The 26,387-nt window shown below is 42.7% G+C and overlaps 1 protein-coding gene and 1 long non-coding RNA gene across 8 annotated transcripts in view; one reads left to right on the top strand and one right to left on the bottom strand.

Annotated features, from left to right (window-relative positions):
- PTPRB (protein tyrosine phosphatase receptor type B) overlaps positions 1-22,602 on the top strand; it is a 73,795-nt gene extending 51,193 nt beyond the window's left edge. For 3 of the 4 annotated variants that reach the window (XR_013976879.1, XR_013976880.1, XR_013976881.1), the window contains 14 exons: positions 917-1,023; positions 2,610-2,709; positions 3,216-3,299; positions 3,401-3,418; positions 3,550-3,631; positions 4,964-5,054; positions 10,729-10,805; positions 12,718-12,852; positions 13,545-13,667; positions 14,406-14,569; positions 14,931-15,066; positions 19,619-19,739; positions 21,719-21,851; positions 22,323-22,602. Coding sequence is in view for 1 of the 4 variants with exons in the window: in XM_080971155.1 (XP_080827281.1) it covers positions 917-1,023; positions 2,610-2,709; positions 3,216-3,299; positions 3,401-3,418; positions 3,550-3,631; positions 4,964-5,054; positions 10,729-10,805; positions 12,718-12,852; positions 13,545-13,667; positions 14,406-14,569; positions 14,931-15,066; positions 19,619-19,739; positions 22,323-22,345 (1,261 nt within the window). In the remaining 3 variants the exon portion in view is untranslated. The remainder of the gene's footprint in view (positions 1-916; positions 1,024-2,609; positions 2,710-3,215; positions 3,300-3,400; positions 3,419-3,549; positions 3,632-4,963; positions 5,055-10,728; positions 10,806-12,717; positions 12,853-13,544; positions 13,668-14,405; positions 14,570-14,930; positions 15,067-19,618; positions 19,740-21,718; positions 21,852-22,322) is intronic. The other variant, XM_080971155.1, reaches the window with a different exon arrangement.
- Positions 22,603-23,454: 852 nt separating this feature from the next.
- Positions 23,455-26,387, bottom strand: part of LOC308457409 — a 31,544-nt gene continuing 28,611 nt past the window's right edge. For 3 of the 4 annotated variants that reach the window (XR_013976886.1, XR_013976887.1, XR_013976888.1), the window contains one exon: positions 23,455-23,742. This is a non-coding gene — a long non-coding RNA (uncharacterized lncRNA). Of the gene's footprint in view, positions 24,345-26,387 lie in introns of all 4 variants that reach the window. The other variant, XR_013976889.1, reaches the window with a different exon arrangement.

Raw genomic sequence — 26,387 nt, forward strand, 5'->3', positions numbered from 1 at the left:
TTTTCATTTGGAGGTGATCTTCCCCAATCTACACTTTCCAAAACAATATGAAAATCAAAACACAGCATTTTTTCAAAAATCACACATTTCCAGTCAAATAAAATGTAAAATGTCTTAGGGTAAAAAGGGCATAAAAACACAGATATTTGTGGAAATGACATACAAAGATGCATTATATTCAGGGAAATGCTTTGCAAAAATGTGTGCATTAGGAGAAATTCACACTGAAATGTTGATAAATTTCCATTAGGACTTTTAGTGTGCGTATGCATGCATGTGTGCAAACTGATGTAGGTATGTGGAGAACTTAATTTAGACTTGGAAATATCAGAAACTGAGAGTAACCAAAACAGCTTTGCTGACCTCTTGCTGCAATACAGGCCCTGTATCCCAACACTACCACTGCAGCTAATAGTAGCTTTGAATGTGGGGTAATTTAAGTCAAGGAAAGTACAGAGGAGAGGATGGAAAGCATTAAAACTTCTTCTCCATCCCCACACTTCCAAGTGCTGTGGCCTTGACCCAATATGGGCACCTTACAGATGTTTTCTGACTGGCTTTTGCATCACTCTAAAGCAGTAGGAGATGGAAATTACCAGTAAATTACAAGTAGTGACAGATCAGATGCCTGGCTTTGTATGTCTTATTACTTTGTGTAGCCTTTAATACAGAACTGGGGTCCTTTGGCCCTCCATATATCCTTGGCCTCAGTCCCAGCCACGTGGCTTTTGGTCAAGGATCATGGGTGTTGTAGTCCATCAACATCTGGAGAGCCACAAGTTCCCCAGCCCTGGTTTAATATTCAGTATTCCTATAACCCTTAACAATTCAAATGCTTCCTTCCGTTTAGGACTATCATTGTAAATTATACATCCCAGGGAAATCTAATTTTAAAAACCATTCCCCTCCTTTCCAGGATCAGCATCCGGGCTTTCACACAACTCTTCAAAGAAGACCTGAAGGAACTTCCTGAGCCCCTGTTCTCTGATACCTATTTCTCTTTGCCAATTGTTACCGAGTCAGGTTAGTTTCCCTTGCTACCTATGAAGCATTTCAGGATATCTGAGTGGAGACAAAAGACAGCAGGATGGGGCTTGTAGAGCTCTATCTTAGCCAAAAGTGACTTTCATCAAATCCATCCATTTAGAAGGCTGATTCAGCCACTGCTATTTAATGAGAACCTGTAAGCAACATGGTGCATGCCGTCTTCAGTTGGAGACTCTGTAGCAAGCCGCCTTTGATGAATCTCTGGAGAGCATCTGATGTTGTGGAGAATGTGGAAGCCTCCACATTCATTGTCAGAAGACAATTTTGCAAGTCTAAAAGCATGATTTAATTTCAGCCAGAGCTGACTGGGACTCGTAAAGTTTTATATTGTTCTGCTTTAAAGATTTCTTTTTCTTCGCTCCTTCTTTATTTAAGCATTTTCTGCATTTCAGAATTACAGTACTTTTGAAACCTGAAATAATATGGGTTCAGCACTAGAATGTTTATTTTTAGCACAGTTATCCCCCCCCCCTCACACACACACACTTGTATTTTTTAAGCTACTCATTCATTCAGGAGTTTGTGATTTGACCAAATAGTCACAGGTTGGTTTATAAATTTAAAAAATGTTGTGCTGGCTATGTTCACTGCTGGAGGCAGTATGCCTCTGCATTACCGTTGGCTTGGAATCACAAGTAGGGAGATAAAACAGGAGATGAAAGTAACAACCCCTCTTCTGCTGTTTGTCCTCAGCGTTTGGTAACTGACAGAATACTACCCTTTGAACATGAAGGATTTAGCTATCGCTAAGGCGCTATGGGTTAAACCACAGAGCCTAGGACTTGCCGATCAGTAGGTCGGTGGTTCGAATCCCTGCGACGGGGTGAGCTCCCGTTGCTCAGTCCCTGCTCCTGCCAACCTAGCAGTTTGAAAGCACATCAAAGTGCAAGTAGATAAATAGGTACCGCTCTGGCAGGAAAGTAAACGGCGTTTCCGTGCGCTGCTCTGGTTCGCCAGAAGCGGCTTAGTCATGCTGGCCGCATGACCCGGAAGCTGTACGCTGGCTCCCTCGGCCAGTAAAGCGAGATGAGCCCCGCAGCCCCAGTGTCGGTCATGACTGGACCTAATGGTCAGGGGTCCCTTTATCCTTTACCTTTTAACCCTGATAGCTATGTTCTCCCTCTACAGTTGGAGACAATATGCTTCTGAATGCCTGCTGCTGGAACACATGGGGAGGGGAGAGTGTTGTTGTATGCAGGTCCTGCCTGCAAACTTCCCATAGTTTTCTGGTTGGCCACTTTAAGGGCAGGATGCTCGACAAAATGGGCCTTTGGGGCAGATCCAGCAGGGCTTTTCTTACATTTGTATGTGATAAATACATAATTTAAAACACCGAAACAGCAAACTGAAACAACAGCAATATAAGCAAACTGGCAGTGGTTCTAACAGTTACATAATTCTAATCAGTCCAAACTGTCCCATTATGTGTGCGCACATGTGTTTCCATGTGCAGATCCTTGGTAGGAATTGTATTGGAAAACAGCAAAAGGTAGACATAGACTATTATATCATGACCTTTCTTCTAACTTTAAAACTCTGATCCATGTATACAATTGTTTCAGAGCCCTCACTTGGAGTTGTCGAAGGGGTGAGCGCTGGTCTGTTCCTAATAATTATGCTGGTGGCTGTCACGGCATTGCTTGTCTGCAGACGAAAAGCAAAGTGAGTAGAAATTCACGCTTCTTTCTTTCTAGCGCCAGAAAGAATAAATGTAAACTTATTCATCATGCAATGTAAATTTCACTTTATGACAGGTGCTTTAAATGCAAGAACTACGATTTTATAGTTGCACCTTTTGAAGCTATTCCTCAGTAGGTCCTAAGCGCTGTGTGTGTGTGTGTGTGTGTGTGTGTGTGTGTATTTGAATCTTGAATGGCAGATAGATTTGCTATAATATTTATTGGTCAATGTAAGTAGGAGCAGGATTGCAGCCTTAATGCTGATACTGTGCTTTGAAGAGGAGATGCATCATGTGCAAAGCAGCAGCGTCACACAGAAAAATAGAGGGGTGTGATGTTGCAATGATTCAGTCTTGAATTCTTCTTGTAACAGACATGATTTGCTTTTGGCCACAGGAGGTGGCTGTCCTGGCAGGGCAAAACAACATATCTCCCTCACTAGGGCTCTAGATGTATGTAACAAACACTTGACAACTTCTTGTGTTGCAGTAGTGGCCATGAAAGACCAACAGTGAGAATGAGCATTCGCAGGGACAGACCACTCTCTGTTCACCTGAACTTGGGACAAAAAGGGTAAGGTCAAATTGCTTGCCCTGGCATCCTTGGACAATGCAGTCTGTCTAATCACCATCTGACCTTTTCTTTCTTTTTCTTTCTTTCCAAATAACCTGAAGGAGCCGGAAAATGTCCAGGTAAGAGCCAATGCTAAGTCATCCTTTCTACTGCGTTGGAAAATACTGGCTCTTTGTTTTAATAATGTGTTAACATATGGTGTTTTCTTTCTCTCCTTGCCCCTCCCCACACCCTGCTTTGAATGTTTTAGCCCAGTAAAAGTCAGTCAGTTTGAAATGCACTTCACCAAACTCCAAGCAGACTCAAACTACCTCCTGTCAAAGGAATATGAGGTAAGGACCAAACAGAGTGAAAATAATGGGCTGTTTAGGTACATCTGGCTATCATTCACAATGCATTGACTCAAGACCAGTCATCTTAAAGGAGACCGGATCAGTGGCGGTTGACATACACAGAGAAAAAAGGTTGCATTATTTTGGAATAATAATAATAATAATAATAATAATAATAATAATAATAATTTATTTGTACCCCGCCCGTCTGGCTGGGTTTCTCCAGCCACTCTGGGCGGCTTCCAACAAAGATTAAAAATACATTAAAATGTCACACATTAAAAACTTCCCTTCAGATGTCTTCTAAATGTCAGGTAGTTCTCTTTGACATCTGATGGGAGGGTGTTCCACAGGGCGGGCGCCACTACTGCCTGGTTCCCTGTAGCTTTGCTTCTCGCAATGAGGGAACCGCCAGAAGGCCCTTGGCACTGGACCTCAGCGTCCAGGCAGAACGATGGAGGTGGAGATGCTCCTCCAGGTATACTGGGAATCAAGATGGAAAGGGACATGACATAGATAGCAGCAGGTGCCAGCAGGAGGTATCAGTGGAATAGGGCTCTAGGGCCTAGGCTAAAAAATGCAGGTGCCATTTTGAGGTCCTTGCTCAACAGTTTTCAGCAACTAACACAAACTGTTTATATCAGCATTTTGACCTGAAGTGGCTGCTGAATATTACTGTTCACTATTTGTTCCTCCTGGTTTGTTCCCTCTCTGCTGTTTCTCCTTTGCAGTACCCAACAGTATGTATATATGATGCTTTTCCACTCTTGGTTGGCATTCATTGGGTCTCTGAGCAGTGCAGCTCATCCATCTATGTACATTGCCCTCAGGCATGTCAATCCAATTAAGAAGAGCCATCCTGGATCATGCCCATCTTGTGCAGTATCCTGTTCTCACAGAGGCCAACCAGTTGCCTATGGTGGGGGGCGGCAGGACACCTGCAAGCAGGACCTGAGTGGAACATCACATTCCTTTCTTGTGATTTCCAGGTTGATCCTCTATGGACAATACGAGTACATTGCATGTCAGCCTCCAAAGTCTTTATTATTTGCATTTATTTAAGCAAGTTCCTAAGTTTCTAAGCAACAGATTCATCTGGCATGATGAGAAGTGGCTCTATTGTATAGTAGCTTAGCACTAGAAAATGCCTTGGAGAGGTGAGGATCAAAGGCTTGAACCACTTGGTACTTGGCACAAATCCAGAACTGCTTGAATTCAATCACACATCTGTTTCCATCCTTTAGTCTTGGATAGCTGATGTGCTATAGAGACCATATATTAATATAATTTAACCATTTTCATCTCCCCTTTTCTTTCTTTTGGATTTTACAGGATCTAAAGGATGTGGGTCGAAACCAATTGTGTGACATAGCACTTTTGCCAGAGAACAGAGGGAAAAATCGATACAATAATATATTGCCCTGTAAGTTTCCTGCTGGATGCAAGCCTTTTCTTTTTCTCTTCCTACATCTTTTCAGCAAGAATAAGAGAGACAGGAAATAGGTATATCCTTCATCCCAGTACTTCTACCTGGCAGAAAAGCACCACTCCCATCAAGGGGTCTTAACCCTTTGATATTCATACTGCAGGTCGCATAATGAGAGAACTCTCTCACTTCACACCCAAAGTGCAGTGACTAATAATGTTCATCTTGGTTATGAAAGGCTTCAGCCGTTAAAGCAATTTTGCTGAATTGTCACTGTTGATGGTAGGCAGATGTAGCAATAAATAGCAACCTTTGCATGCATGGTTGGTTTTATGTGATCAGCCAAAAGACAAACAGCCGAGTTTAGTATTTTCTCAAAAAAACCAGAAACCAAACCTGTTCTAATACGTCCATAAATCACTCAACCAACATTACTGATTTGGTAGGCAGTAGATTTTTCTTTTATCTATCAGAATAAATTTAAAGTCCACAGAAAGATTAATGGTCCATGACTTTAGAACACAGAACAAGTGAAAGTAGGATGCGTTTTCAAAGAGTGCATGTGCTCGTTTGATCAGATATCCCCAGCCGATGTGGACAGACTCCTCCGAGCTGGAAAGCCCACCACCTGTCCTCTTGACCCGTGCCCGTCTCGGCTGATTAGAGCGTGTCCAGACGAGGTGCGGGCCCCCCTGGGGGATATCATCAATTTGTCCCTTGGCACCGGGATATTTCCAGGGGAATTGAAGGAGGTAGTGGTGCGCCCGCTCTTAAAGAAAACATCATTAGATCCCTTAGATCTATCCAATTACCGCCCGGTTTCGAATCTTCCATTCCTGGGTAAGGTGACTGAGAGAGCGGTTGCTGAACAGCTTGGTAGGTTTCTGGATGAAACATCGGCTCTGGATCCATTCCAGTCTGGCTTCCGCGCTGGTCATGGGACCGAGACGGCTCTGGTCGCCCTAACAGATGATCTCCGCAGGCAGCTGGATCGAGGCGGGTCGGGGCTGCTGATTCTTCTAGACCTGTCAGCAGCCTTCGACATGGTTGATCACGAACTCCTGGACCACCGCCTTGCCGACGTGGGGATCCAGGGCACAGTCCTTCAATGGCTGCGCTCGTTTCTCTCCGGTCGGGGACAGAGGGTGGCGCTTGGGGGGGAATTGTCATCCCGCCACTCCTTGGTGTGTGGAGTGCCTCAGGGTGCGATACTCTCCCCGATGCTTTTTAACATCTTTATGCGCCCCCTCGCCCAGCTTGTCCGGAGTTTTGGGCTGGGTTGCCATCAGTATGCCGATGACACCCAACTCTATCTGTTGATGGATGGCCATCCTGACTCGGCCCCAGACACACTGACCAGATGTTTGGAAGCTGTGGCTGGATGGTTACGTGGAAGCCGGTTGAAGTTAAATCCTTCGAAGACAGAGGTCCTCTGGCTGGGACGGGACGATATGGGATTGGGGGGGGCAACTCCCATCTCTTGCAGGGGTGCAATTAGTGCCAGCACCGTCCGTTAAGAGTTTGGGTGTAATCTTCGATACCTCCCTCTCTATGGAGGCGCAGATTACAGCTATAACAAAGGCGGCATTTTTTCATCTCCGCCAAGCTAAGCAGTTGGCCCCTTATCTCTCTTGCCCTGACCTAGCCACTGTGATCCACACGACGGTCACCTCCAGACTGGATTATTGTAACTCGCTCTACGTGGGGCTGCCCTTGAGACTGACCCAGAAACTCCAGCGGGTGCAGAATGCCGCAGCGAGACTCCTTATGGGGTCTTCGCTGCGAGATCACATTCATCCGGTACTATACCAGCTGCACTGGCTCCCGGTGGAGTACAGGATCAGGTTTAAGGTGCTGGTTTTAACCTTTAAAGCCCTATACGGCCTAGGACCCTCGTACCTACGGGACCGCCTCTCCTGGTATGCCCCACAGAGGAACCTACGGTCTGCAAATAAAAACATCCTGAAGGTCCCAGGCCTCAGAGAGGTTAGGCTGGCCTCAACTAGAGCCAGGGCTTTCTCGGCTGCGGCTCCAATCTGGTGGAACGCTCTGTCACAAGAGACTAGGGCCCTGCGGGACCTGACATCTTTCCGCAGGGCCTGCAAGACAGAGTTGTTCCACCAGGCCTTTGGTCAGGGCCCAGCCTGACTCCCTCCTCTGGCAACCTGCACAGAACTTTGCTTAACGGTTGCCATTAATTTGATTTTAATTAATTTTTATAATGAAATGTTTTGGAATGTTGGATTATTTGATTGATTGATTATTTGTTTGTTGTTAGCCGCCCTGAGCCTGGCTTTGGCTGGGGAGGGCGGGATATAAATAAATTTTTTTTTTATTATTATTATTATTATTATTATTATTATTATTATTATTTTCATCTACAAACTCTAAGAACTCTCCTGCAACATGTAGAGAAGAGAATAGCAATAAAAATGGGATCTCCATAGTATACTCTCTCATGTTTTGGGAACATTTACTGAGACAGTGAGGACTCCCAAGTCAAATAGCCAAGATAAGAGGAACAGCCTCCCTCATCTTAACTGGTGAAGGCGTCAACCGAACCTTCCATGACATCTTTTTGAAGGGTCAGTTTAAGAGATCAGAGAGAAGATATCGCAAAGCTAAGAAACTTCTCAAGCAACATTTTTTTTAGTATAATTTCATGTGGGAGGGTTTTTCTTTCAGCTATTAATAAAAGTAGTACCCAATGTAGCCAATGATGAATCTTTGGAGACAAAAATCTGGGCTACAGTGTTGTAACAGAATTTGGCCCCATGGTGAAGTCCGCATCTCAGCTTCGCACAAGCAAGTGTCCTGTCCCATAAATGCAGACTTGTTTGAGAAAAGAACTGGGGACAGAAGATCTAATTTTAATCCACAAAAACATGGTCATATGTCTCCACTCTGTCCAGGAATAGAGGTTTTGTGGGAAATCCTAATCGGGCAAGCTTATCATATTACTTGCTTGCTAAAAGGTAATAAGAGGACAATGAAGAATGCAACCAATTTTTATGGCTGCAATGAAATACATTTATCATTTGCTGCTGTGCCTCCAGAAGACTTTTGTGCAATGTGAAACCTCAGCAGCTGGGCATGTCTATATGCTAACCGCTCCTCCATCTCTCTTCCTTGATCTTGGAGTCATGGAAGAATCAGCTCATCATCATTTCTCCCCTCCTTGCACCCTCTTGTACCTTCTGCTACCTAAAGTAGTGTCCCAAGAAACTCAAAATCTGGAACCTGAAAGCTGCTCCAAAGCCATCCAGTATAGCCATCCAGTAGTATGAGGAACTGCAGTCAGGAAAAAGAAAACACCAAAACACATGGAGATGTTCTTGCACAAACCCAAGGAACACTGAATCCTGGTTCTCTGGCTTTGTTATAAAATTGTCCATTATATAAGATACAAAAGAAATAGCCTGATGACACATCTAAAAATCTATATGTATATTTCTTCTATATTGTCAATTCCTGCCTTAGCTAATCAGAGGTTTTGCAGCCAGTTGGAATAATTCCCAGTATATTTGCCTGTAAGAATTAATTTCCAACCCCATATTTCTGCATCGTGCTTCTGAAAGTTTTCAGCTACTATATTTCACCAAAAGAGAGGGCAGCCAGATAAAAATGAGGACAAGATTCCTCCACCTTTAATTGTTGTGTAACAGGGGAAAATTCTGCAGGTGTGACTTTCATGTTGAAATTCCTTCTTCTACACAACTATTAAAGGCCCAGGAATCCTTCCCCCCCTAAATGACCATTATACTAAATGGTTATTCTTAAATAACCATGAAGAGCAGGGATGTCCAACAGGTCAATCACGATCTACTGGTAGATCCCCGGAAGGTTTTTGGTAGATTGCAGTCGATCGCTGGGACCCTTTCCTTAGTGTAGGTAAAATAGAATCCAGCCCGCCCCCTCACCCCGCCCTCCATTGTTGCACAATCTGCAGAATGGAAGACAGAGTTTACTCCGTTGAGGCTGTTTGTTTGCCCAGCGATCTGTTGGTGAGTGGCTGTTCCCCTTTCTCCCTTGAGCTTAGGCTTGAATTTCCTCCTTCCTAAAAAAAGCTCAACAACCTGTACCCCCCAAAAGCGGGTAGATCACTGCCAGTTTTTAATTCTGTGAGTAGATCGCAGTCTCTTGGGAGTTGGCCACCGCTGATGAAGAGGATAGTTCTGTGTGGTGGAGGTGAGCATACACTGGAAGAAAATATGCTGTAGATCAGGCATCCCCAACCTGCGGCCCTCCAGATGTTTTGGCCTACAACTCCCATGATCCCTAGCTAACAGGACCAATAGTCAGGGATGATGGGAATTGTAGTCCAAAACATCTGGAGGGCCGAAGGTTGGGGATGCCTGCCGTAGATGCTTATAGTTTCAGGACACATCGCAGTATAGCACAGAATAACTATCCTTTCTAATGAGGGCCTATTCCTTCTATGATAGCACAGATTTGGGGTTTAGGTATCTGCCGCTAGCAGCAGTTGGGCAGGGCAGCATTGTTCAACTGGCTTCTGAATGAACAGTATCACTGCCACTTACCAAGAGGGGGAGGGACAAGGCATGAAGAGCCCAGTGTGGGTGTGGCAATGGAGGCAACTCAAAACTCCTGCTGCCTCATCCCTCTTCCTCTTGGTAGGCAGCAGTAGCGCTCTCCATTCAGAAGCCAGATGCAAAGCTATTCCCTGCCTACACCACCCACCAACTGCTGCTGCCCACTGAGGTTTATAAATCCCAGTTGTGCTTGCTCACTACACCTGCAAGTCAAATGGCACTCAAGTCTCTCCCATGCTAATTCCTCATAGGGAACCACAGGTGTGCAGTCAACACAGAAGGGAAATTGCTCGGATGCAAAATAATGTCGAATTAACCCATTGTCCTTTTCACTTGAGAGCCAGTGTGATGTAGTAGTTAAGAGTGGTAGTCTCCTAATCTGGGGAACCGGGTTCACGTCTCCGCTCCTCCACATGCAGCTGCTGGGTGACTTTGGGCTAGTCACACTTCTTTGAAGTCTCTCAGCCCCACTCACCTCACAGAGTGTTTGTTGTGGGGGAGGAAGGGAAAGGAGAATGTTAGCTGCTTTGAGACTCCTTAAAGGGAGTGAAAGGCGGGATATCAAATCCAAACTCTTCTTCTTCTTCTTCTTCTTCTTCTTCTTCTTCTTCTTCACTCTTGGGTATTACTTTCCATAGTTCCATGTTGCTGTCATATGTTGCAAATTCTGGCTTGCACCCAGCCTCATTCCGGGCTCTGATAATGGGGCAAATCCATTAGAGCAGCCTTGGAAGCAAAAAACAAAGAAAAAGGCTTTTTCATCCTCACAATATTGTATGGAGTTTTACCATTTTTGTTACTTACCAGAACCTCAGCCACTAGTGATTTTGGGGAGGTGAAAACTTTGTGGATTTTTAAAATAATAATAATATTCTAATGCATTTTTTGTTTAATCTTTAGAGCCATTAGCATGATTTGCCTCCCAGTTAAGAAATTCCAGGCCCCCATTTCTAGCATGCCTAGATGAAACATACTGAATAAATATGGACCATCATTGCTACATACAATTGGATATTTAGATTCCCACCTTGACTGTCAGTACTTATTCATTGTTATGCATTTATTAAAATTAAGGGAACCAATAGTGAAAATGTTTTTGCAATGAATCTCTTCCACAGATGACACAACGAGAGTAAAACTTTCAAATGTAGATGATGACCCATGCTCTGACTATATCAATGCAAGCTACATCCCAGTAAGTGACTCCGTGCTTCCTTTTTACAGCCCTTTTAAAAATTGGGTATTTGACAGCAATCTTTACTCAAGTTCATAAACCTCTAATCCTCATACCCAGCCCAGTTATACTTACAATCCAAATTTGAAAATTGTGCCTGGCAGGCTGCCATAGAATTGAAATTCAGTAATCACTTAAGGCCATTTTCTGGGCTTTCTGTAGCTTTGTGTGAGCCAAGAACAACTTTTTAAATATCTCTGTCTTTGTGGAACCTCTACAGATAGGTACAACTGTTTGGCACACAGTGCCCGAAATTGTATTTCATATTGAAAGCATGCATATCTTACATTAAAGCACAATTGGCAAAGATTACACTCTCGTTTGTCATAAATGGCAGAATGCCTCCAGATCCATAGATCTAGGATCTAGGACCAAATAATGTCCTATCCGTGGTGGTCTATCTACCTCCCACAACATGTGATCTGGTTTCTAATCCCTGTATTAGTGTTTTCCTAAGTCACATTTACGTTTTGCTTTCCTCTCATAAGGTAGACCAGTGTTCTTCAACCATGGGTTCCTCTGTATTGTTGGACGGCATCTCCCATCATCCTCAAACTGCTTAGCCAATCATGGGGGATTCAGAGACCCAAGGCTGAAGGACAATGAGCTATATACTGTTGTGAACACTCAATGTTAAGATTTTCACTCTGTCATCTATTGTAGTTATGTTTGTGAACACTCCAGAAGACCTTGATGAATTGATTGGGTGACTTTGTTGCCATGACATCCCAGTTTAGGATATTTTTTCTGTTGTTATTGATCCTGCCCATCCTTCTGTTGGCATAATGGTTCTCCTTCTCCCATTTTATTCTCACAATGAACCTATGAGGTAGGCAAGATAGGGACCGGTGGCCCAATTTCACCTAATGAGTCTAATGGCCATGCCAGTGCTCCCCAGATGCTTTATACTACAATTCCCATCATCCCTTGCCATTGCTGATGCTGCCTGGGGTTGATGGGAAATGTAGTCCGAAACAGCCAGAGGGCAGCAGGTTGGTAAAGGCTGGCCTGGTACAATACAGATAACACGAACAAGAGGAGCTAATAAATATCTCCCAACAAGATCCAAGTTGTTGGGTAAACTGAATTTACTGTGGTCTAACCCACAGAACCTAGGGCTTGCCAATCAGAAGGTTGGCAGTTCGAATCCCTGTGACGGGGTGAGCTCCCGTTGCTCAGTCCCTGCTCCTGCCTACCTAGCGGTTCGAAAGCACGTCAAAGTGCAAGTAGATAAATAGGTACCATTCCATCAGGAAGGTAAACAACATTTCCGTGCACTGCTCTGGTTTGCCAGAAGCGGCTTAGTCATGCTGGCCACATGACCCGGAAGCTGTCTGAGGACAAACGCTGGCTCCCTCGGCCTATAGAGCGAGATGAGCGCCGCAACCCCAGAGTCATCCTAATGGACCTAATGGTCAGGGGTACCTTTACCTTTACTTTTAACATTTTCCTTGGGAAGAATCAGTGGATAGGCTTTGATCATAATCTTGCTGTTGTTTCTTAATTTCAAAACCGTTAGTCTTTTTTTTACCTAGAGCTATTTGTCCTTCAGGCATCTTTTAAAGAAAAGCCTGCTCTCTCCTTGCATCATTCTCTGTTTTGCATTGTGTGAGTTGATCTTGAGAGGGCAAGGACGACTGGCTGGTGAGGAATGGATGGTATTGTTTTGCGGCATGGTGCTTGGAGTGCAGTGCCTTTTGATCCCCGTGATTCAATGCACTGAGACATTCTCTCTTTCTCTTCTCCAATCACCTTACTGCTCTCAAGCCTCAAAGCAACCTTCAGCACTGTGCTTTAAAGCCAGTTATCCAAGAAAGATGCCTCTGCATACGACGACACTATCTAAACTAATCATAGGTTTCTAAATTGGCAGGGCAATAATTTTCGCAGGGAATATATCGCAACTCAAGGACCTCTGCCCGGCACAAAGGATGATTTCTGGAAAATGGCATGGGAACAGAATGTTCACAATGTTGTCATGGTAACCCAATGTGTTGAGAAGGGTCGGGTGAGTAAATAGCTTTCCTGTTTCTTGATTACATATATGTATCTATATCTCACACTAGCACTTGAGATAACCCAACCAGGGTCAGGACATGTTGCATTCCACATTGTGTAAAGAGCTTCACGACAAATGCATGAAAAGATCTACAGAAGTTAATCCAAGTAGCCTTCTGGCTTGGAGCCATTAGTCCTCCAGTGGCAGATCAGTGTGCTAATGTGATTATCTTCCAGAAGGAAGGCAGGGTGTGGATCAGCGATGCTATTGGTGCACAGGACAGCTGTCGTTTTAATGTGAAATTGCTACTCATAAGAAATGAGTGAACATTGACATGACAGAAGATAGCAGGATGTACCTGTTGAAGCATGGCTAGTTACGTGGCTTACTGTGGGAGAATAATGAGTGGGCAGCACTAAAAACTCTGTCTGAAGCCACCCTAGCATTCTACAGTTGTCATTTGCATCCTGATAAAATCTGCACTATGCTTCTAGAAGAGAATACATCATAATTTGTGCCATCCATGTAATTGTATATAATTGTCTATAATTTGCTGGGCCTTTTAAAGTTAAATATAAAAAATTCACATCAACTGATGTTATGTTTTGTCATTTTTGTTTATTGATTACCAAAGGGAATATAGGCATAAAAGTAAATCTATTCTTCTGATAGTAAAAGCAGACTCTTCTTTGTTTCTTTAGGTGAAATGTGACCATTACTGGCCCTTTGATCAGGACTCCTTATATTATGGAGACTTAATAGTCCAGATGCTATCTGAGTCAGTACTCCCAGAATGGACAATAAGAGAGTTTAAGGTTTGCAGTGTAAGTATAATATAACCATTTTAGCAAGCTTTCCTCAAAAATAAAGTTACACTGGCAGAGACTGAGTATTAAATAATCAACTGGTTCCTTGGGCCAGAAGTTAAAGACTAGGAGTCCCCCAATCCGATACTTATTTATCTGGGAGTAAGTCTCACTAAACAAAATGGAAGTTACTTCTGAGTAGGCATGTAAGAACTGCTCTGTGGAAGTTGTTTCTCACATTACAATGAAACATGAGAGTATGTTTGTGTTTTGAAAAGGCATGCAGATATCATTCTACTTTCACAGCATGAAGCACCCAACTTTCAGCTAACTCTTTAAACTGTTAGATCTGACTAGTGTGTGGCAAATATGGCCTGGTTGCTGCTGTGTCATAAACTTAATATACCTACCTATCTGCCAGGTCCTTCTCAGTTTTTCCTGGTCTGACTAAGAGCTATTTACAATTGAAATAAAAAGCCAAGTGTCATCCCTTATCTCAGGTGTGGGGGGGGGTGAGCTTTGGCCCTCCAGATGTTGCTGAACTACATCTGCCTTCATCTGTGGCCATTGACCATGATCGCTTGGGCTGTTGGGAGTTGAGGTTCAGCAACCTCTGGAAGGCCAAAGGTTCCCTACACCTCCCTTATCTGTACAGTGTGAGAACCTGCCCTCTGATACTCAGCGGAGATACACAGTGGTGTATATTGTCTGCTTTCTATGTCTAATTTTCCCCTCCACCTTCAATTGACCTTATAGGAAGAGCAGCTTGATTCCTCTAGACTCATTCGCCAGTTCCATTACACAGTGTGGCCAGACCATGGTGTACCGGAAACCACCCAGTCCCTCATCCAGTTTGTGAGAACTGTACGAGATTATATCAACCGAACACCCCGTGCAGGACCAACCATAGTACACTGCAGGTATTAGCAGGACAACAGTGCTTTGAAGACTGGGTTGGGGGTGGGCGAGAGAGCATCAAGAAGTCTTTGCCTTTTATTTGCTTTCCAGACTCATTGAACAGGTAGGACATCTGATAGCCAACTGGAAGTTTAAGTCTTCCCCAAGTGCAAAGTGTACCTACCAAGAGATCATTCTTCCAACCGTTTTGCCGGTGGGCGGCACTGAGAAGTTTCCCTGCTTCTCTCTGTTAAAATACAAAAGATGGAAATGATGGAAATGAATACAAATGAGAGCTTAGCTTGAGCCTCCTGTGTCTTATTAGCCAGACGAGGAAGAGGAGCAGCACATCAGGAGACATACTGTTTCTGTATTCTTTTTCAGTGCTGGAGTTGGAAGAACAGGCACCTTTATTGCACTGGATCGAATTCTTCAGCAGTTGGACTCAAAAGACTCTGTGGATATTTACGGGGCTGTGCATGATCTGAGGCTTCACAGAGTCCACATGGTCCAAACAGAGGTAAGCATTATTAGGATGCCACTATTATCATACCACAATAACCGGAGAGTCCTTGCTAAAAACTGAATTGTTCGGTTCAAACCAGTGTATGAAATTCCAGCACACTTTTTCCACTCTCCGGTCTTCCTGGTCCACTCTTCTGGGTTTGGGTAAGGTTCTGGTGCTGCTGCTGCAGCAGCAGCAATTGCAACTTTACCTTCCCACAAGCCCCTTCCCTCACCAGCCCTCCCCAAACTCTGCTTGTTTCCACCCTCTCCCTTCCTCTCAACAGAAATAAGTCTCCAGACCAGTGGTTCCCAACCTTTTTTTAGCCATGCCCCACCTAAGCATCTCTAAAATCCTGATGCCCTCCCCGTGACATATTAATTCTTATTGTTCAAAAAGTGAACTCCTATTCACATGAAGGAAGCCTAAAAGGCCATTAACTGTTAACTCATTCTCAAATTGCCCCCCCCCCCGTGGTGTGAGTGCCCCACATTGGGAACCATGGCTCTAGACCATGTGTGAGGTTTCTCCAGCTCCTTTTCCTCCTGTGCCCTTCTTTCCTCAATTATACATCTTCTCCCTCACCTCTCAAATTCCTGGTCAGCTAGAAACTGCTAATCAGCTAGGGGAGGTGGTCAGCTAGCATAGATAAGCTGTTCTCATTTTTATGTGTTTTTATCTTGCATTTTTTATGCTGTGTACAAATGAAAGCTGGTATACAAAGTTAATAAATAAATTGCTGGTCAGCTAGCAACTGCTTGTCAGTTATGGGAGGAAGTCAGCTAGCAAAGGTAAGCTAGGCACAGGTAACTTTCCTCAAGGGCCAGAGTCTCTGTTCCCTGCTGTGATCTCAGATTGCATTAAAACACCACTGAAGGAAATGGAACGTCATTGTTGTCGCCCCCCCCCCCCAATGCATATTGATGCAGGGGGTTTGGCGGGGGTGGCAATCCCAATTAGCAGTTGGGTAAAGCCTACTGCTTCCCACACTAAGGTCATGATTCAGTCCCCCCCCCCCCTCAATCCCCTTGCTGGAAATGTGTGGTTTTTTAAAAATAAAAAACACCCTGCACTTAAGGGCACAGATTAGTGAGCCAATGTATCGTCTAGCCCTTAGCTCATCCCTCTTTGTCTTCTTGGACCTCATGCATCATTTCCTAAAAGTGCTGAGCTCTCATGTAACGTCTGGATTTCTATGACTATCCAGCCACCCATCCTATAACAAAGCTTTGCTTGTACAGCAGTACCTTAAGTACCTTTTATCTCCCATGATGCTAGCTAGCCGCACTTCAACAGGAGGTTTTTCCCCCTTCTCCTTTCTTCGCTCCTTTTTGTGCACCTTCTGTATTGCACAGATGAATGCTGGTACTACAAAACAATCAGTAGCTGCTGCAGCTTAATTACTTAACTTTTCAAAATACGAGGGGGATGTACTTGCTCCCTAACAGCAGCCTCACAAGAAATGTAGTCCTTTACAATGAGGGAAGTGAAAGCAATTTTCACCAGCTCTGGGGAAGTGCCTATTTCGCTATCCATTTATATAGACAGTAATTTACAGGCACTCTGGACAAATAACTAGGGATTTTTTCCCCCTCCATGGGTGAAATAGGGTCAGTGTTTCAGAGCATTAGGCTTAGTGGGGTAGACAATGGTTCAAAAGATGAGACATACTTAGGAGCTCTGTATATGAGCGCTTAGAAAACCATCAGACAAACAAGCAGAGATAAAGAAGGATATATAACTGAAGTTGTAGATACTTATCTGTGAGCTTATTACTTAGAAGCTGCAAGGTCAGAGGGAGAGACGACTTTTAGTGTGTTCTATTTATTTACCAAGCAGGTTTTGCCATCGTTCATTATTATGGTATTGGGAAGAAGAGATCAGTCTCTTCCCAACATGTTGTTCACAAGTGGGTAATAAAACAAGATGAGAGCACAAATCTTTAATTTAAAACACACAGAAAGAGAGAGAGAAGTTAGTGCTACTGTTGTTGGTGAGGACACTTGCTATGCTTGCAACCAGGGTGCTTCCAGATAGAGATAGGTGCTCCTCATGCATACATGTTTGTTTGTTTGTCTAGATGCCATTGCTGGCATCAACATACCAGCTAATATTTTTTCCTCATTTAATCTGGATTTTCAGTGTAAAATAAGACAAGTTAAAAACAAAAACAAAAAACACCCTGATTCCAGTTTCCCATTTGCAATATCTGAAGGACATCTTTGCGATATTAAGCCCCTATTTGGAACCATCACAGCATTATGCATGCTGCTGTGAAGTCCAGGAAAACATGCATCTTGTATGTAAAATAAAATAATAATAATATAATTTATTTATACCCCACCCATCTGGCTGGGTTGCCCCAGCAACTCTGGGCGGCTTCCAACACATATAAAAATCTAACCAAACATTAAGGATTTGGCTACATTGGTAAATAAAAAATGCTTTATATGCATTGTTTATGCTTTCTAAGACTGTGACACCAGCTGCGTACTGTAGAGTTTCATTTTTGCTATGCCAATTTCGCATACAAAGTTTACAGCGCACTTAACTGAAACACTTCTTTGATGTGTCTAGATCCAGCCTAATAGTAACAATATGATCCAATATAAAAAGTCACAATAACTTTAAAATAAACAACATACCAAGCAAAGCAACATTCAGCAATCCATCAGGATCTAATAGTAAACAGTAAAATTAAACCTCAGCAAATAATAATTAAACAGTTTGCACTTATCAGCCACAATAGAGAATTACAGTACATCTCCCTCACTGGTAGAGAACAGGGGAGGAAACAAACAGAAGGACCAATGGGATGGGAAAGTCTTATTATTATGCTGGAAATATGTAGTGTCGAAGAATTAAACAGGAACAGTAGCAGAACTGGGAGAGCGGATTGTTCAAGTTCAGTGTTGTAGTCTGGGATCCTGCAAGCCTTCATTAGTTTAAATTCTTCCTGGTTGGCTGTTGGGAATTTCTCCCTCCCCTCCAACCAGGCACAATGAGAGAGGCTGTTCCAACGGTATTAGAATCTGGGTCTGTTTAATTTGTCAGGTTACAGTGATCTACAAATTCCTGTGTGTCTCTTAGACTGTGCTTAGCACTGTTTGAAAATGCTATGGTGCTGTTGCTTGGATCATAATGAAAAATCCAAGTGCTTCCTAATAAATGAGATGCTCTAATAAGTTCAAACTTAAGGTTTTTAACAGGCAAAGCTGAGAAGCCTGTGTTATAATTGTGGGGGAGATTTTCCATGTAGGCACTAAAAATGATTGCATTGCAAAAAAAAAAAAAGACGCCTTAGTCACTAGGCTGGCATCACTCTGGAAAATATTACTACCATTAAGATGATGAGTATTATTAATTGAATTAACTAATGGGGATATTCTTCCTAGTTAGAAAAGTGAAACTAATTTATTTTTAGATGGGATTTACAATAATATTCCGGTTATCTGGTATAAAAGTGAGGAGATGATTGAATGGTTTTGAGTTCTTTCATTACATTGAAAATTCAACATTTTGAACTTTACTATGATCCAAGCAGAATAGGAAGGAGGCAAAGAGGCCTCCACAGTCTTACTGCCAGAGTTGAGATTTGGTGACTTGCTGCTTCTGTGAAGGAAATGGACCTTTCAGATCTACCTAGCATGGCTATGGGCTAAAATGAACTGTGCAGTCATGCAATGCAGCTCATTTAAACCAATTAGGCCCTCCTCACTTGTACATTTCTGGATCAAAGAGGTCAATATTTCATAGCATGTTGGGGGCTAGCAAGAACTTACAGGTGGATGTTGAAATAAACAGAGGGAAACTCTCACCTCCCCCCCCCCTTCATGCTCTATAATCTAGTAGCATTACAGAAGTCAAGCCTAGGGCAGGAGCAACCATTCTGAACCATCTAATGTGGTGTGCCTGGTGGGGAGCTAACATTCCATTCCAGTCTGGTGGTATGTCATCCAAACCCAATGCCTCCAGTCCATTCAGTTATTAGGAATTCTGTCCCTTTAACACCTTAAATTATGGGGGAAAGAGAACACTTGGATAAGAGGATTTCCCATCCTAATAAGCCAGCTGCAAAAGGCTGTCTAAGCTGTGAAGGAAGCAGAACCCCCCCCCCCAAACAACTTAATGATTCAGGTTTTGATTGGTATCAAGAGATGAGAGGGATCTGTCAATTTTGATTTCCCTCAGTTTCTCATTTTTCAAAACTTAAATTCAGCTTATCTAGTTTCTGTGCACATTTGCAATTTTCAAAGAAGCCATATGAAAATTCATAATATTGTGTGCATGCCTCCTAATACACAGATTTATCTGTTATATGGTTTTTTGCAAGCAATTTGCACCCAGTGCATGCTCTCTCTTTAATATGGTTTGGTTAGAGAATGACAATGCAAAATTCATAAAACAGAGTGTGTGTTTTTTCCCAGGGAAAGCTGTTTTCCAGTTCATATATTGGTTCAGAAAGTCCAAAATGACCTGAACAAATATGTTCTCCTATCACTAGGAAAGGAAGACCTGAAAAAACATTTTTTTCCTCATCTTGACACATTCTCTTCCTTCATTGTAGTGTCAGTATGCGTATTTACATCAATGTGTGAGAGATGTCTTAAGAGCAAGAAAGCTACGCAGTGAACAGGAAAACCCATTGTTTCCAATATATGAAAATGTGAATCCAGAGTATCACAGAGGTAAGGATATTTTTTTTAAGATTAATAATGTAACTTTATGATGTATAACAACATGATTATAATATAACTGGTAGTTATAGCAAAAGCAGCCATCTCTTTCAGTAAATATAAAGATTGCAATTTTGAATGTCAGCACACAACCCGGGACTTCTGTTAAAAGAGCTGACAATGGATGGTGAATCATATAATCTGCTTCTTAAGGGTAAGAAGGTATCATGAGCTGAGAAGAGAAGCAAGATGGTTCTGAGCATTAACCCTCATTTTCTTTTTCTTTAGTTGTTCATGCAGTTCCTTTGAACCTACAACTCCCTGATATTTGTTACATTTGTGCTGTTATTGCGCAGTCCACCACAACAGAGGATTAAATATTTTTATTTAAACCAGTCTACTCCCATTGAAAAAGTTGAGAATTTACACCCCAGAACTTTGAACGAAATCTCATGGATATAGTATATTACTATCCTCCAACTTGACCTTTCTATTATTTGAAAGAAATCTCCGCCATTCAAGGGATCTCTAAACACCATCTAGTTCTTTCAACTTTTCATGGGCTGTACTTGAAGGCTCCATTACAGGCTTAATGTGTTTCCCTTCATGTGTTATATGTTCATATGCCATATTTTATGCTATAGAATAGCACCCTTTTGCTGCCTTTTGAGGTTTTAGGCTTTCTGGAGAAGGGAGAATATATTGTGCTAATAAAATACCAGACATATTTACTATACCAAACAAACGATCTTGATAACAATAACCTGCCTTGCCCTTCCATCACTTTCTTTGCTTGACATCTTGCTCCAGTATAGGAAGTCATAATGAGAGGATTTACTAAAGCCTTCTTATCAATTTTTGATAGTGGAGTCCTGTATAGTAATCAGTTCTGTGGTGGTAGATTCACAGAATATCTGACTATTCTGCAGCTAAATGCCCAGTAAACTTTTTATTTTATTTTTACCCATACTGACAATTTTTAAAACTCTCTATTTTGTTCAAGGATAGCCAATGTGATATCTCCAGATATTGTAGACCACAACTCTCTTCATCCCTGGGCCATGGTGGCTGGGGCTGAAGGAAGGTTTAGTCCAAAGCTCCAGAGAGTAGGCATGATAACTATACAGTGGTACCTCGGGTTACATATGCTTCAGGTTACATATGCTTCAGGTTACAGACTCCGCTAACCCAGAAATATTGCTTCAGGTTAAGAACTTTGCTTCAGGATGAGAACAGAAATCGTGCTCCAGCGGTGCAGCAGCAGCAGGAGGTCCCATTCGCTAAAGTGGTGCTTCAGGTTAAGAACAGTTTCAGGTTAAGTACGGACCTCCAGAACGAATTAAGTCAGTGGTACCTCGGGTTAAGTACTTAATTCGTTCTGGAGGTCCGTTCTTAACCTGAAACTGTTCTTAACCTGAAGCACCACTTTAGCTAATGGGGCCTCCTGCTGCTGCTGCGCCGCCACAGCGTGATTTCTGTTCTCATCCTGAAGCAAAGTTCTTAACCTGAGGTACTATTTCTGGGTTAGCAGAGTCTGTAACCTGAAGTGTATGTAACCCAAGGTACCACTGTACTTAACCCGAGGTACCACTGTACCTGATTTAGATTTATTTATTTTCACAAAATTAATGGATGTTCCTTTGCAAGGGTTTGCAGTTTGAATCTTATTGCTGTTTCATAGGTACAAATATGTGGGTGTTTTAGGCCAATTTAACTGCCATAGCTCTCTGCCCCCCAGCAAAAAATTGATCCTACTACATGAATTATAAAGATTTCTGTTAATTCACTGCTAGAATTGTTTTCAACACATGTGTATGCCAACTCTCCAGAGCATAGATTATTTACAGCACTGGTGAAAGCCACTAAACAGGCTTGTTGGATTCTCACTCCCATCATCCCTGACCATTGAAGTCTATAACATCTGGGGAGTACCAAGATGGCTGCCCTGAAAAAGATACTATTTTTTTAAAGAACCTTTTCCCCTTCCACAGAACTAAAGTTCCCAGAGTTCCCTGGGGTAAGGAATGATGGCTTAACCAGTTCAAAGCTGTAACTCCAGATGGGAGGAAGTCCTACAAAACTATGCAGCACTTGCATCTGAGTAGACAAGTTTAGAACTGCACTGTAAGTCTGTAGTATAGATGATACTGAATACTAATATGGCTACCTCCCCACCCCACCCCGTTGCAGAGCTTATGTCCTTTAAGAGCTGTGCGATAAGCAGAAATCCAGCAGGAAAGGCTTAACCTAATCACAGTACTCGTATGCCAAAAAGAGCTTTCTTTCCTCAATTTCTGCTTTTTATATAGCTTGGTTTTGTTATTTGTTTTTATTTAAAAGATTTATAGGGCAATGTCCTATTAGCGTTAAAAAGGCAGGGGTCCTGTCAAGAAAAAAAATATATGACTGTTCTGTCTTGTTGTTCTAAGGCACAGTTGCCGCTTTCTTATTTTGCATAGATACACAATTCTGGTCTCCAGCTATCTATATCATTCTAGTACTTTCATAAGGACATGTTTACAGGCTGGCACTGGAAATACAAAAACAAAACCATTCTGTGTGCTCTTCCTAACTTCCATTTTCTTTTTGTTTCAGATGCTGTTTATTCAAGGCACTAAAGCTCCAACAGATTCCTGCTTGTTGCAGTTGTATCTGTTGTTGTTTTTTAAAAAAAATATTTTATGCACTACAGAAGTGCCAGACATGTTTGATACTGTGTATAATTTATTAGTCTGGTGACATTTTTAAAGTATATAATTTAAATATAATAGATATTGTTGTATATAAATGTACTTTGCTATTGTGTAAATATGTATTTTATCTATAATGTTTATATTAAGCTTCAGATAATACTATTTTTCCATGCTAAAGTTATTTTAATTTCAAATTTTCAAATTTATTATTAAATTTGTGAGGTCCATGCCTTTACACAAAATACCATAAAACATTATTAAAAGATAAACCAAAAAGATTATAAAAGTAAGCTAAAATTCATGCCATGCTGTCCCAGCAAGGAAACTACCCTATAAACCCCACCATTCAGGGAAGAAGATACAACAACAGGTTAGGAGAGCAATGGGAGGGACCTCACCGTTTCATCCAGGAACCATACCCTAGTTTTCATAGCCTTCACCACAAAGACCGCTACCACGTGAGAAATCCGTGGATCAGCGTCCACCAGTAAAAACTTTACTTGGTCCTCAGAGTTGACTATTGATTTAGGAATAGTTTGTAACATCGCATCCCTGAAGGCCGAATAGATGGGACAATACAACATGTAATGTATGAGATCCTCTTTGGTTCTCATACAACAAGGACATATCCGCTGCTCTACTGGGATTTTTGCATATCTGCCTGACAGATAGGCCGTAGGAATGGTTTGAAAACGGGCCATAGTAAAGGCTCTCCGAAGAGTGGGATTGGTGATATTCGCCAAGTAATTGGCGCAGATTTTGACTGCTTTCAGTCGGGGAAGCCAGTGGGAGGACCCTGGGATCTGTATTTTTGTGGTATCTAACAGAGCGTCTCTCTCCAGGATCCATTTCCGGACTTTGTCCGGGCTCCACCGTTTGAGGATATTAAACTCCCGTAGGGTGTATCTAACCAGGATCTCAGATAAGTTTTGGCGCCAAGTGGTGTTCTTTTGAAAAGATACAAAGGCTTGTTTGGCCAATAAGGTGTTTGAAGTGTTTGCAAGGTTGATGTAAAATCGTAGGAATCTTTATTTTAATGAATTCTTCCCTATAAACTATCTTTTGCTGAATAAGTAGCAAGTTTTTAAGCATGAGACAAAAAAGTGTAACACAACACTTCCAGGCATGGGTGGGCAACCAACATACCTAGACTAGCACCTCCTTGCAGCTATGTTGTTAAGAGTTAAAAATTATTGATCATTCAAGAGCTGCAAAAGCATTCATATTTCATACCATATCAGCTTCCATTCATCTGTGCGCATGTCATGTTCTTTAGACTTCTGAAGGCATCAGGGTTTTAAATAATAATGAAGACTGCAATCCTGAGGGGGAGGGAGACAATAAAGAGACTGTCATATTATAGTTGACAGGGGAAGACCTGGCACTAGGGATAATAGCTTCATTGATGCACAGGAAACTGAGGTGGTGCTCCAGAAAACCTGCTAAAGGTTGGGAAACTACAAGGAGGAAGCAGCTGGAGAGAATGACTCATGGTTTCGGTTGTCTCTGTACTAATGCACAGAGTAAGGGGAAACAAGCAAGACAAATATGAGCTCTTAACACAGTATGGAAAAGACAGATAAATACTATTAGGTGACAGAAGGCGGAACACCTACTTTACCTCTTTCATTACTCAAAAGAAAAGCAGTGCCCAACCTGTTGAGAACAGAATAAACGATGCACAGAGGGAGCTACAGCCCAAGATGTGGTAATGGAACATCTAGCTACCTTAAATGAATTCACATCTCTGGGACCTGATGAAGTGCACCCAAGGGTACTAACCTTCCTTGGAGGTTTGTTTTAAAAGATTCTTTCATTGCCGGGAGTTGGATTAGATAACACTCAGGGTCCCTTCCAACTCTGACACTCTGCCCAAGGCCTGCTGCCTATTTTTCAGCATCAGATTAATTTCCAATGAGACACTCTGGAATGCACAAAGTTGCTCAACTTTAAGAACAGCCAGCTGCTTTAATTGGCTCACTTTTATGAAGGTGTTGCAATATGTTAGCTCAATAGGAACAGATGCAGGGCATTAAATAGTTCTATTAAATAGAACATTGTTGCTAAATGGGACAATAAGTTGAGATTGAACTGTTTCCACTGTTGATGCTTAACTTCATATTTTCACTATAAAATGAATATGCAGCCTGATCTGAAAAATGCATGCAGTGAATAAACACTTACACAGCACAAATGTGTTTTAGATGCAAAGGCTAGAATATTTGTGCAGCACATTAAAAAAGTTTTGAAGACAGAGCCTGAGTTTGATGAGAGACCATCTGATAGAAAAGAGTCTTCAGCCCAATAAAGACATAAAGACTATCATCAATCCTCTCTACATGTGGAGGACAAAGGCTCTATATGCAGAGAGAATGAATTATAGCCAAGATTTTGCCACATTCTTAAAATACTTCAAACCTTGCTGTTCATTGCAAATTGCTTTCTTTCCAAAAGAGGTGGAGGGGGGTCATTAATATTTATAGCCAATGTTGTGGTGTTTCTGGACACACCACACAAAGAACCCCTGCTGCACTTCATCTAATTACTTCATTTGCATTCCCCCTTTCTGACAAGGTGCCCGAGGTGATGTACAAAAGAAAGCATTTACAGTCAAAAGGCAATGCCAGTAAAATCAAATTTTCAAGCAACAACTGGATACAGAAAACATAAATACAAGTAGCAGCAAATTAGGAGAGATATTTGTTTATGGCACAATACTACACATTGCCTACTCAAATGTAAGACCCACTAAGGGCAATGGCACTTACTCAGCAAACAAAATAACTAAATCGTAGATGGCAAGAAGAGAGGTAGCCTGCCAGGCTTTCACAGGGTCTCTGTCCATACAAAAGCAGGGATAGGAACACTGTAGCCTTCCTAGTTTTGTTGGACTACAACTCCATCATCACTGACCATTGGCCATGCTTCCTGGGACTGTTGGGAAGTGCAGTCCAACAACAAATGCTCCCTATCCCTGACCTACATTCTCTAATTCAATCATGTGACTTTTCAGATGTTTCTGAACTACAACTCCCTGACCATTTGCCATGCCAAAATTGCTTAACAAAAGTGACGTGCACCTCCCCCATGTAACCTTAATAGGACGTGAATGTTTTATATAGGACACAATTCCCCTTACACACATCATACAAACATTTTTTTTTGAGGGTAAAGACTGATTCATGTGACCCCCAAACTGGTCCTAAGATTACGGCAACTGGAAACACACATTGGCTAGCTGCACGGTAAAGTGGTCGTCTCATAGCTTTCATTAGTAACTGCTGTTATAAGCTTGTGATTCTTTTTTTCTGTTCTGATCAATCACATGTGGAAAAACTCATCAAACTGAGTGTTACGGTCAGCCAGAAGACCCCTGCACACTTTTTTATATTTTCAAACAGCAACGTGGTTGCTGGTAATCCATCTAGTATTTAGGAGGAGGAGTAACTTGATAAAACCCATTTTTTTAGCCCTCAGTGAATTTGCCCAGAACATGGGGTTGTTGAACAGAAGCACAGAATTTATTTTTAAGGGGACCTTTGAGGGACGTAGCAAGGGGGGTGCGGTGGGTGCGACCCGCACCGGGTGTCCCCACTGAGGGGGGTGACAAAATGGTGGGCGGCACTCACCGCAGGGCCTGCAGCACGCGCGAGCTACGCGTCTCTCCTGGGAGTGACACGGTGGCTTGGGCGCCTGCAGGCTCAGTGGTGCCCCAAACAGTCTGCCCATTGCCTCCCCCTCAGCTGTAGGGCGGCTGAGTGGGAGGAGGCAGGCAGACTCCTTGGAGGCCCCCCGGTGCCCCCGGGGGTGGCTGGCCCCGCCCCTGGGCGCAGGGCACACGCGCCACCCCAGGCGCCCAATCGGCTTGCTCTGCCACTGCCTGCCACTCCTCTGTCCATTGCCTCCCTACTCATAGGAAGACTTCAGCAGGCTTCTGACTGTTTGGCTCTCTGTTGTTAACAGCAGG

Source organism: Podarcis pityusensis (assembly GCF_964106645.2).
Source record: "Podarcis pityusensis genome assembly, chromosome: 10".
NCBI classification, from domain to species: Eukaryota; Metazoa; Chordata; class Lepidosauria; order Squamata; family Lacertidae; genus Podarcis; species Podarcis pityusensis.